This window comes from Nelumbo nucifera, chromosome 6, assembly GCF_055504915.1.
Source record: "Nelumbo nucifera cultivar China Antique chromosome 6, China Antique-T2T, whole genome shotgun sequence".
Classification (NCBI taxonomy): domain Eukaryota; kingdom Viridiplantae; phylum Streptophyta; class Magnoliopsida; order Proteales; family Nelumbonaceae; genus Nelumbo; species Nelumbo nucifera.
In genome coordinates this window covers 61,491,245-61,504,370 of record NC_142654.1, presented here as the reverse complement: position 1 = coordinate 61,504,370, position 13,126 = coordinate 61,491,245, and the positions used below count along the sequence as shown (strand labels likewise).

General features: G+C 36.5%; 1 protein-coding gene across 2 annotated transcripts; it reads left to right on the top strand.

Moving 5' to 3' along the window:
* Window positions 1-2,946: 2,946 nt before the first annotated feature.
* Window positions 2,947-9,464, top strand: LOC104604288 (F-box protein SKIP19-like). 2 transcript variants are annotated; one of them, XR_016077905.1, is made up of 3 exons: window positions 2,947-3,609; window positions 8,190-8,870; window positions 9,135-9,464. XR_016077905.1 is itself a non-coding variant. In XM_010268574.3 (2 exons), exons 1-2 carry the CDS (start codon window positions 3,275-3,277, stop codon window positions 8,791-8,793), a joined length of 939 nt encoding a protein of 312 aa, XP_010266876.1. In that variant the 5' UTR covers window positions 2,948-3,274; the 3' UTR covers window positions 8,794-9,464. The 2 variants fall into 2 exon arrangements, 1 of the variants encoding a protein (XP_010266876.1); XM_010268574.3 differs by having other exon boundaries at window positions 2,948-3,609; window positions 8,190-9,464.
* The last annotated feature ends 3,662 nt before the right edge of the window (window positions 9,465-13,126 follow it).

Below are 13,126 nucleotides of genomic sequence, written 5' to 3'. Positions count from 1 at the left end.
TTTTATATTGGGATTTTATGGGATGAGTGAATATGTTACAAACTTTGACTATTGGAGAGAGAGAGAGAGAGTTTTACTAGAAACAATTAAGACTTGAGAGGGGTTTTATTTGAGTAGTGTATGGATTTTATTAGACAATTAAGGCGGAAAATGGTTTCAAACCTGGTGTGACTTAATTTATTAATTATTGTATTTCTTTTGTATCCTTTTTTTGTTATTATTAATGGTTTCCATCGGCAAAGTTTTATCCCATATACGGATTTAAGACAAGGCAGTCCCCTTTCTCCTTATTTGTTTATTAATAAAATGAAACAATAAAATATTATTAAAATAATAAAACTAATAATATATTAATAGAATAGTTATAAATTAATGATAAATATTAAGATATTAAATATTAATAAAATAAAATAATAATAATAAAGTATTGATAAAATAATAATAAAGTATTAATAAAATAATAATTATATATATATATTCATAAAATAATAATAAATTAATATATAATTAAAATTTTCAATTAAGAAACTTGCCTGGCGTTATCTGAATGAACAACATAAATGGTGGGCTCAGATATGAAAATCGAAATATATCCCTTTAAATGAAAATTTTCCTCGACCCATTCCACGTACCAACTCTTACTTTTGAAAATCTACTGCTCCTGAAATTCAAGCTCTTTTTCATGAGGTTGGTTTCATTGTTTTAGAAAACTCCACAAATCCAATTTCACAAGTATCTTGGATCCAGAATAATAATTCTTTTCACATGACCAATCACCCTATTATTGCAGAAATTCTGAATTATACTTTTACCAATCTAATCCAAAATGGTGATTGGAATACACTTGTAATCCATTCTTTTTTTGATATTGTAGAAGAATCATACATACTCCACACATCTATCCTTCCTGCAAATACTCCCATTTCATGGATTTGGACTAAACATTTTTCAAGAAAATTCTCAACTTCAATGGCTTATAAAGAGTTAATCCAAAATAATTTGCCTCAGTTGAATGATCATTTGAAATCATGCATTAAATGGATTTGGAGTCTATCTTGCAGGGGCGATCATGGGCTGGGCAGGGCTTGAAACATAAGCCCTAGCCCAAGTCTATACAGGCCCGGGCTGGATCGGGCTTGATTCTGGGCCAATGTCACTCATATATAAAACATTACATAGCTATAATATATGTCACTCATATATAAAACATTACATAGCTATAATATTTTATATTAAATGACATAACATGCACATAAACTTATTTCATACATTATATAATATAAAATATTATATATAATATAAATTTTATAATATAATGTAAAATAACATGTATACATTATATACAAAATATGTAAGTTTAAATATATGTGGGCCACGACGGGCTTGAAGTATTAAGCCCAAGCCCGACTCTAAAATTTGCGGGTTTGATGTGGGCCCGGGCCCGGGCCAGGCCTGAACACAAAACTCAAGCCTAAGCCCAAAATTTGCGGGTCGAGCTTGTGCGGGCCAGGCTGAAATGATCACCCCTACTTCTTGTCCTCCTCGGTATCAATTTTTATTTTGGCGTATCATACATAATTACCTCCTAGTAAAAACTAAAATATTCAACCGAGATCAAGATCAAACTTGTGTCTTTTGAAATAACAATTCAAAATCTACTAATCATTTATTCCTTGAATGTTCCTTTACTCAAACTATTCTCTTTGCATCTCCCTGGAACATTATATTAGATTCCTTTTCTGATCTTAATTGGATTGAAGGCATAATTAGTCTTGCACAAAAATTTCCAAACAAATCTGATTTTCGCAAAATTCTTAGCTCGTATGCTATTGCATTATACTATATTTGTTCACAAGAAATGAAAGAGTTTTTAAGGATTCTGATCTTTCTAATATATGAATTGTTTGAAAAACAAATGCTATCTTTGATCAAGTATTGGATAAATCAACAAATCCTACTCCAAATCCAGCCTTCCCTCCTCAATTATGTCTTCATCTTAATCATAATACTGATTGTATAATCTTTACAGATGTAGGAAAACATATCCATTCTTATTTTTCTTTTGGGGTTATTATTCTAACTACTCAATTGGAGTGCTTACAAGTTGCAGGCAAGGTTCAAAATATCGATACACCCAATATACCGGTAGGGTGTATCGGGTGTTTCGATACTTGTTTTTTTACCTTTTTTTTTTAACTGGTTCAGGAGAGTTGATCTAGGACCCCTCCATCCCCTGAACCGGTCAAAACCCCTGATACACCCACTGTAGGGGTGTATCGAAAGGGTTCCAGAATGATACGTATCGACCGATACATAACGATACTTTAAACCTTGGTTGCAAGTGGAAAAAACTTTTAAGATCAATAGAGGAAGCAAAACTTTTTGCAATCTACCAAGGAATATCTTATAGTCATCAACTGGGGGAAATCTAACCTTATAATTTGTTCAGATTCTCAGATGGTGATCAATGCGATTGAACATCCATCTTCTCTACATTGAACTATTCTTAGACTGCTTATATCAACTACCAACCTAACCTGCTTTCTAACTTTAACTCTGTCAAATTTATCTCATTATCCTTCCTTTATTCCCTCTGTATAAAACTTTGTATTTTGCTTTTCTGAGTAATATATTCTGGTTTTATCTTTAAAAAAACAACTAAATGTAATTAGTCCTAAAAATACATCACATCAATAATAGGTGATTCCCATCTTATCCACAAATCGAACGGACCATTAATGTTTTTCCCTTTCATAAAACTCCATGGGGAATGAATGGAGGAGGTCGGTGTGACTTTTTGTTTTTTTTTTTATAAAAATCGGTGTGACCTTTTGTGGTGAAAAGCTCTTTACTCTTATCGATACTTAATGATTAAGGCTCTTCCTTCTTTTCACAACTGAAATTCCAATCCAACTGTCAAATAAGTTCCCACTTGTAAACAGATCAAGAAGTCACGAAACGTCAGAAAAACTCCACTAGTCCAGGTGACCTTATCTCATCGTTCATTCAATCATTCTGAGTTCATTTGATTACCACACTTTGAGCTCGCGAGAAGGAGAGTTGAAGACGATGAAAATGGTGATACTGGTTTTTCATTAGGCCTGGCATACCGTCAACCTTACGCCTTCTTTGAGAATAGCATCGTCAACCCGGTCTCTCCCTAGAATTTCGGATTGGTTTGAGAAACCCTAAGAAACCTCTTCTTTCGAGCAAACGATTCGAGGACTCCTTGAGACCTTGACCTATTCCGCGGTTTTCATTCCGTTGCCTAATCATGGAATCTGTGAGTCTAGATTCACCCGAGGAAGTGAGGAACTGGCTTGAATTGCCTGCGGACGTTTTATATCTGATATTTATGAAGCTTGGTGCCATTGAAGTCCTTGTCCGAGCTCAAGCTGTATGTTCTTCATGGAGGAAGCTTTCCAGATCACCTCAACTTTGGCGATGCATAGATATGCGGGAAGTGCAGGATTACTACCACACTGATTATGACGTAGAGAATCTGGAGAAAATGGCATTGAATGCCATAGATAGGAGCGACGGGCAATTGATCGAATTTTCAGCGGAACATTTTACAACCGACAAAGTTCTGGAGCGTATCACCGATAAGTAAGATATTCGTATATCCTTGCTTGCCTGTAATACGTTTCTTAGTTTGAGCTTGTTTTCGTTTTTTTTTTCTTAAATTCCATAAGAACCCTCTTTTCGGTGTTTGAAATCGTACTTGTGCTGAATTGCGTTATCATTTTAGTTGGATGTTGTATTGATAGAAGAAGATTATGAAATAATGTGAAAATTGTTTAATACGGACTCTTCCGAGTGCACAGACTCGTACCCACCAGGATTATGGATCATATTATATGCACAGAACATATATACAGGTTTGAAAACGGATCCGTTTGAATCAGACATACCTAGATCCAAATTTGACTTGTTAATATTCGGTTATGAGCTGAATCTTATCTCTTCGATTTCTATTGGACCCGTATTGGAATTTGGATAACTGGATTACAACTGAACTAAATGAGAGCTGGATCTTATCTAATTCTTCTATTGGTGGTTTTATGTGTTAGAAATGTTTTTGCCAGGAATGGCAATGGGGCGGAGTGGGGATTGGGAGCTTCTCCCCATCCCCTCGTCCCCGTGAAAATCCCCATTCCCGTCCCCGTCCCCATCCCCGCTAACGGGGACAAGGTTATCTCCATCCCCATCCCCATCCCTACGGGGATCCCTATCCCCACGGAGATCCCCATTCCCCATGATTCTTTATAATGCTAACCATTTTGTTTTTGTTTTTTATTTTATTTAAAAAATAAAAATAAAATAATTAACATTTACAATCGTATTAGAAAATATTCAAACATATTCAACCATATTTTTAAAAATATTAATATATAGATGTGTGTTTACATATTTACATATATAACGTATGCATACAGATATACATATATATATATATACAAGTGGGGATCCCACGAAGCGGGGATCGGGGTCCCCACGGGGCGGGGAGTGCTCTCCCCATCCCCACCCCATTCCTACTAACAGGGATGAAAATTTCTCCATCCCCATCCCTGTGGGGGAAAATATCCCCATCCTTGCCCCATTCGGGGTGGATCCCCACGGGGATCGGGGAAATGGGGAAAATTGCCATCCCTAGTTTTTGCTTTACAAACCAATCCCAAAAGGGAATATTTTCTTTTACTTCTAACTTATCTTCGTACCATAATTCTCGGGTACGTTCTCTCTCATTTTTAGAGAAGTTTTCAAAGAACTATTTTTTTCTTTATTGGTTGTGAATTAAAGTCTAACTTTATTAGGTCTTTATCTATTTGGAATTCTTTTCAATTTCCAAGATGTTTATCTCAAAATCTGCTTCACTGAGGGGTTACTCCTCTGGGCTGCGTGATAGTTTGAAGGTGGTGTTTCTATTATAGGGGTTTTATAGGTAGCATATATAATGCCAAGAGGAGGACGAGATGGTTCCAACAAATCTACCGATCTTCTTGAATGAGAAGATCTTACCTCTAATGGTTCAACATACAAGGACCTTGAAGAAGTAGAGGCTCTTCTGAACCGCAACTCAACGGATCCATCCTGGTTACTGAATACCGATACTAATTCAATGGACTCCATGGGTCTGGGAGGTTCTATATTAGCTATTGACCAACTGTCCGGTAGTTTTACATCTTTCCACATAATCTGCCTAGGAATAGTTATATTATTCCTAGCGATGGTCTAGAATAGGGTAGTTATTCCCCTTGTTCCGATGATCCTGGTATTAGGACAGATGGTATTCGTGGTCTTAAAATAGACCATATAGACTAATGCTACATTCACTGATCCTGGTTTCAAATCGAAGCCTTGGGTCTAAGGTTAAGGCTTCTTGTATCCCTGGGTCCGTTAACGACAATGAGAAATTAGGGAAAGCATTAAAGTATATCAGCCTTTGATGAAGACTTCTTTCTGTTACTCCTATTAAGGAATCACTGAATTTATTATGCCTTGAATCTGTTAGACAGGCTAAAGCAGTTGTCTAGAGGCCCAACCTTGTTAATGGTTTTATGGCTACTTGTATTAGGCCAAAGTGTATATACAATGACAATGTATTTTTTTATAAGCCTCTATCACCTTTCTATCTATAAGATGAAAATCTTCTGATTCGTTGCCTAGAGCAATCGTTCTTTCTACTATTCTAATGTTAAAGTCTGTATTTAGACTGAATACTCCTTTTTCATATATTTCGGAGGGTGTTATCTTAGGTATAGTCCAGTTTTGAAGAGATTCCTCGATATTACTATAGTTTATTTCTTCCATATTTTTTATAGACATAGACATTGTAAGGGATGAGCTTGTACCATATTCCTCAGGACTATTTTCATTACTAGATCCTGACCTAAACAATCTCCTCATCTTATCCTTCCCCTTAACTGGTAACATGCAGTCAACTTCAACGGCCTTTCACCAATCCTTTTCGGCCAAAAGCGACTTCGCCCTGGGTGCAAGGGTTCTAGCCATGGGGGAACTGTTAGGTGACTAGTCTAACAACTTGGGTGCTAGCCAAGTGATCTCTCCAAGGGGACTGCAGTTTTGGGTTCTAGCTAAAGGTTCTAGGTAGTATCTAATGATTAATAGTCCTGATTCTTGTAGGGTTAAAGCTCTGTACTACGGTTTACCTATAGTTTGGATGTTGCTTGGATTATGCCTCTGATACCAAATGGAGATATAAATCTCAAATGGGTAATAGAATGAATGGAGATATTGTAGGAATTAAAGCTGAGGATAGAGAGAGAGAGATCTGAATCGAATTCAAGGTAAGCCTCTCTTATTCCCAATCCACTTATTTTTGCATGTACAATGTAGTTTTGTGACAGCTGTAACAACTCAAGAATCCAGATTCCCACTTTCATTAGTTAGTTTGTTGTACACCTGGTTTAGTCCCACGTGTTTTCTTCCTTGAGTAGACCTTCTGAATAATTGGCTTGCTCTGTTTTTGGTTTCTAACAGTCCCCCTCCTGTCTCTTCGATGGTGGATTGAGGATGCACACCACTTTGGATGATTAGGACTAGGTGTCAGATTCAATGCTGGATTGTGGAACATGTGAAAAGTGGCAAAATAGGCTGCTTATTATGTTTTTTTTCCCTCCAATGGAAATGGAGCAAAATATGCTTGGGTTGGATGAGATGTGCAAATTACACATGCCCGATGTAACATTTATCGTTTTTCATCTACTTACATATTTTGGTGTGCGTATGTGTTTAGTATTGTGATCCTCCCAAAAGATGAAATTTCCACTTGTGTCAGTTCTTTGGTAAAGTGGGTAAACCAACCAAGATGTGCCACATGGCAGCACACCACAACCCGAATGTCCAGAATTATAACCTTCTAGTTGGGTTAATTTTTCCAGTTACTGGGTCAACCCAATCCTTATGTACTATTTGACAACCTACTATGACCCAAGACATGCATGTATGTGTCCAAGAATCTTTTAATGAGAATGATGGGTTGGGCAGGTTGAATTGGGTAATGGGTGGCACCCATTTAAGACTTCAAATTTGTCCTTCATAGGTCAGTGGATTATATAGGTGGATTGAAGCTCAAACCATGCCCAACCTCCCAATTGCAACCCGTATAGTTTGTGTCCCAGTGTTTGGCATTTTTCTTGGTTTTTTGGTTGAGGTGTGTAGTTTAACAAATGTTTTATCATTCTTTAGTGAAATACATAGTAAAGTCATTTGGGATAGTTGAAGTAACACCATAACTAGAGTTCACTATAACTTAAAAGACAAAATTGTTTCCCCTTAGATGGTTAGGATTTGATGAACATGGTAAGATATTATGTCTAGGCTCCTAGCTGGAGCCCACTATGCTGGACAGCCTAGCAGCGGCAGAGCATCTGCCAACCCCACACCTGACTGAACACCACCTGGCACCTGATTGTGCAACCCTTGCACTCATCAGTGCACTTGGCTCCACCCTTGCCCTTCCCCCCTTCCTCCCCTTCGGCAGCACACTTGACTATACATTTCTGTGCAGCACACATTCTAGAATGTGATTGATGTTTAAGCATGTGGCGCTCACCATCTCACAAGTAGGATAAACTCTCCATGTTTAAGCTTCTAGATAGATATGTACACTAAATTTGCTGTTCGTACAGTGTCTTCTGTCATGTAACAATGACATCTATGTGCTGCAAATTATTATCAGAGAGATGTGTGAGGGAGGGAGCAATCCTGTGTCATGTGTCTTCCATTTCAATAGATGGTCCAAAATGCCATTACGTTCAGAATAGTTCTTTACCAAAAAAAAGTTCAGAATGAGAGCAAACTTTGCATCCAAAAACTTTTGCACTCAAAGTTGGTCAATGTAAAAAAGGTGGATTTCAGTCTTGGAATTTGTGTTTGCACCCATCACAACTAAAATTGTTTGGCAAGAGTATGAAACTATCATTGCAAAACTAAGCCAACTTTGCATTTTTATGAAAGAGATATATTTGTATCTACACTCTTCCCAAATGGAGCGTAAAAGGTCTTCATAGCTCTCTCTCTCTCTCACATCTAATGGCTATCTGGTCTGTCTACATATTGCTTGCTTCTCTTCATTTTACCTACAGTGTTGCATCTAGCCCTCTATCTTGTTCTAACTTTTTTTATATGGAAATATATTGTTCTGATTACATTTTCATTTTCAGGTCAAGTCCTCTAAGATGCCTTCGGTTAGTGTCTTGCTATAAGATTTCAGATGAAGGGTTGATGGAAGCAGCTAAAAAGCTGCCCCTATTGGAGGAGCTACAACTTTCCTACTGTTCAATCTCAGAAGAAGCACTCGAAGCTGTGGGCAACTCGTGCCCTCAGTTGAAATCCTTCAGATTGAACTGCCACGGGTACAGGAGCCCACATATCGAGTCTAATGAAGAAGCACATGCTATATCAAAAAGCATGCCTGAGTTACGCCACCTCCATCTTTTTGGAAATAAGCTGAATAACGATGGTCTGCAGGCCATTCTTGATGGTTGTCTCTATCTTGAATCCCTTGACCTCCGCCAGTGTTTCAATGTTGATCTAGCAGGAGACTTGGGAAAGAGATGTGGAGAAATGATCAGACATCTGAGACCTCCCAATGATTCCACCGATGATTATGAGTTCAGTGCTGAAATTCATGATGATCCATCTTTTGTTGATTCGTTCTCATCTGGAATTTCTGACATTTATTATGATGATTACTTTGGATATTTTGATGATAGTGGCCTCTCCGACTACGAAGATTTCAGCTTTGAGCCCTTTATATTGGTTTGATGGTGTTCACCTAATCACATCATAGATTTGAAGACTGAAGAAAAATTTGGGAAGACCTGTTTTTGGATGGAGTGCAGGTCCAGCTGGTTTCCAGGCTCTGTTCCTCTTAAAGCAAGAAAGCACAGTTTTCTTATTGTGACTAGCTTAACATGCCCTTGGATAGGTTAATTAGAAAATCAATATGAGCTTTATGGAATAATCCTGGATTACCAATGGCTGCATTCATCATTTTCTGATATTATTCGGAGGGGTGGGGGAGAATTGGGGTTTTGTGCAGAAACATGAAGTTATTTTCTATTCACAGTTGATGTTAAATCTTAATTATTTTTTATTTTTTGTAGGCTTTGTTGATGCGAAGAACGGCATGATGATTATCTGTCTTTTGATTTTCACAATAATGGGGTACCCCTCCTTAAGGACAGAATGTAGAATGAAATGATCGATTTGGTATAGCTAACTCCCAGAATATTATCTTGGGCGAGTTACTATGTTTGTATTTATTCTTTTCTGTGGGTAAATGTTGTGTATGTTTAATTGTTTATTGTCCAAATACTCTTTGATTTGGATGCCATGTCCTAGAAGTTCTCAAGCTTCGCTTGGAATTATATTACTTAGTCCTTGTTATATAATATTGACATTATCTCTTATAAGGGAAACAACATTTTTTTTGACGCGGCAAGTTCATTGATAAATGCTTAGTTTATAAAGTAGAAAAATTAAACGCCAAAAAGGTCGGCTAAACGCCTCCAACAGAGTGCGTCTCCCTTCCAAATGAATCTGTATCAACTATGCAAAACCCTCAAGGGGTATAGAGAAAATAGGTACCATGGCACTCAATTCATGGCATAATTGAAAACGTGAAAGCGGGAGAGGCTTAAGATTGCCTCCTATTATAAAACTCTCCCTAATGCTTCACCGTCCAAACATTCAAGTCGTTATAGAAGCTGAAACATTTGAAGCTGTTACAAAATTCTCCCTAATGCTCCCTTAACTGTAGGGATGCAAAATGTGCAAAAAAAAACATCCATCCATATCGTTATAGAAGCTGAAACATTTGGAGCTTGAATGTCATTGGAGAGAACTTGAAGGTCACTGGAAAAAGGCTTGCCAGGAATGATAACATCGTTACAAAACAAATGGTTATTAGCATACTACACACAAATTCGACCAAGGCCCTATAGAAATAAGAAAAAGACTAGAGGGAAAATGAAGATTAAAATGAATAAAACCAAAGTTCCCAAGTCTGCTCCATAGGCTTGGATCAAAACCGTTGTCTCCCAAATCTATCCAAAGAACCTCTCCAATAAACACTGATATGAAGAGAAATAAATGAAAACTCACATCCATAGATGTGAGAGAAAAACCCTCCCACCAAGAGAGAGACTCTTACGCAAAGAGAAACCTTCCCACAGAGAGAGAAACCCTCTCGCCGAGAGAAAAAAACATTGATTTCAATGTTTTTAAAAGTTTATATACATATATATATATATGTAGAAAAATGTGGTTTGAAATCTTAATGTTCTATTTTGAGAAATAACCATTTTGCAATTTTATCCTTATGGATGAATTAGTTTGAATTAGTTTGAGCTATGCATGTATGCAAGTATAGATACAAGGTTTTTATAACACTAAAGCAAGTATCACTTTATATAATATAGGGATTTTTGGCTCTAACAATCCTTGAATTTTGTGAAGAGGCCATTTTTTACCCTAAAGATTCAAAAGGGCCATTTTCACCCTCAAACTATAATGGAAAAGCCTTTAAATTCTTAAGGCAAAAAGTGAGAATGTTAGAGATGTTGTATATGGGTTTCATTATACAAATAATAAAAGGGTAAATTGCTGAAACCTTTCTTGAAGTTTGGTAATTATAATCACTTCCCTTGAACTTTCTGACATAGTTTCAAGTAGACCCCTTTTTTTTAGAATCTTCTAAAAGGAGGCATAAAATGTCCAAAATACCCATGAAATTGTTTTTGACCAAAATGTTTAGTTTCTAAAATTTATCTTCATATGAATCATTAGCTCAAACCCTTTCAATCTCTTTTTTGAAACTGATTTTTTTTTTCAAATTTTCCCTTTATTTCAATCACTCAAAGGTGAACTGCAACTTTAAATTCTCTTTGTTTTGTTTATAAAATTTATATTGTTTTTCTATAGAAACCAGCCTCAATAGTAACTACATGGGTATTTTGGACATTTTTAAGATTTTTGTTAGAAGATCTCATGGAGGGAATCTATTTGCAACTATGTCATAAAGTTCAAATGAAATAATTGCAATTACCAAGTTTTAGCAATGGTTATCAGGGGAGATTTCAAAAATTTACCCATAATAAAATAGGGTCCGACTATGACATGGAAAACCATATGGTATCGAAAATCCCTCACAATGCCACATTTACAGCAATTACCAGATTTACTATAATAACTGGTAACTAATTATTTTATGTTATAATTAAAATTTAAAATATCCAAAAAAACTTATAAGTCGATTCCCGAGAACTATGTCAAAGAATAACATATCTTGTACAATAATAACCCGATGCCCCACTTTCATCACCATACTGAAAGGAGTAACCACACTTGGAATTCTGAGCATGCAGCCATCATCTAAAGTTTGAACTGCTGAATTACATAGTTCATCTGAATAAGATACTAGAGAAGCTATGGATGAGGTGGTAGCATCAAAGAAATTCAAAGCAAGCTGCAAAAATGTAATAGTCTTGGCAAGGATTTCATCTGCAAAAATGTCAATGGAAATGAAAGAAGAGGAAGGAGGCGAAAGAAAGAAATAAAGAAAGCTTTACATTTAGGCCGCTATATTTGGGGCAACCATTGCATGCATTGTAGGTGACCCACAAGACATCACTTCCAGTGTCAATTTAGACATAGAATTCTTTTGGAGGAGTCCCCAATTTCACTCTCATAAACTAGAGTTTGGTTCAAAGAAAAAGAAATGTGTCAAAACCATTACAATAAATCCCCACCCTGTAGAGTTTTAAAGAGATCAAAAGCCGAAGAAGATAAACAAATAAAGAAAATGAATCAACATCTTCGAAATCCCATATATGAACTACATTAAAAGAGAAAAAACAGTATAGACCCACATAGCTATCAATTTGCAAACTAAAGAACCTCAGAATATCAAAAGCCCATTAAACAAAGAAAAGGAAATAATAAAGAAGCAAAGAATATCAAAAGCCCATCAATATAAATTATAAAATAACGAGTAGGTAAAGGAAGAAGAGAAACAAATTTCAGCCAAGAACAGAAACTAATTCAAGAAACAAAACCCGAAAGCCAAACGTCATCTTCAATTGAACCCAGAGCTTAAAATCAACCACGGACCAAAAAAACAGAAAAAATTACCTGACGGTGTAAGGATTGTAGGTACTCTTGACGGGAAAATCGACGACCCCACCCTGCAAGATTCGGTGGTGCCTTACACTGTCACGAGCTCTAAACTCACTCAGCTCAACTCTCTGGTTTATCGGAAAGGCTCTTTCGAGCTTCAACCTCTTCGGAAATCCACAAAACACCACCACCGGCAAGAAGATGGCGCCCAAAACCAAGATCAGAAAACCCAACATTTCATTTTGATTTGCTTCTCACCCTCTCTCGACAACAAAAAAAATGTGATCTTATATTATAAACCCATACAATTCAGAGGTGAAGATCAAGGTGCATCTTTTTGTATCATTGAAAGCGCAAAAAGAGAAGAGCAGAGTATGCGTGAGAGAGAAAGCGAGAAACAGACTAGAGAGTGCCCAAGGTCCCAAGCAGAGAGAAATCAATAAGAGAGAATAAAAAGACGTTCCACAAGAGGAGACCTCAACAACGGCCACCAATAGAGAGAGGAATGGGGGTTGGAAACTTGGAATTTAGAGGGAAAGATAGAAGGGGGAGGGTGACGTTTAACCGTGAAAACATTAACATCTTTCTTATTTTGAAATGAATTTCTTTTTTAAATGTTTGTTTTTGAAACAGGTTACATGGGATAACCCGTATTCACCGAAACAGACAAGTCGAATGTTGATTGGTCCATATCATCTGATATGATATGAAAAAGATGCTTTTTCTATATCATAAATTTTCCCAATAAAATAATAAGGCCTGCTGATATGTCTACGCTGAGGTAAAAATAAATAAATAAATTTATATGTTGGTTCTAATTAAAATTCCCACCTTTTTACATGTGATAAGAATATAAACAAAAATAATTATTTTTATTTTATAATTATACTTATTTATAAAGACCCTAGATCAGTCATCACCCACTCTAATGACTCTGAGTGCTCGACAGGCACAATGCATTATTATTGGTTAAACAGCC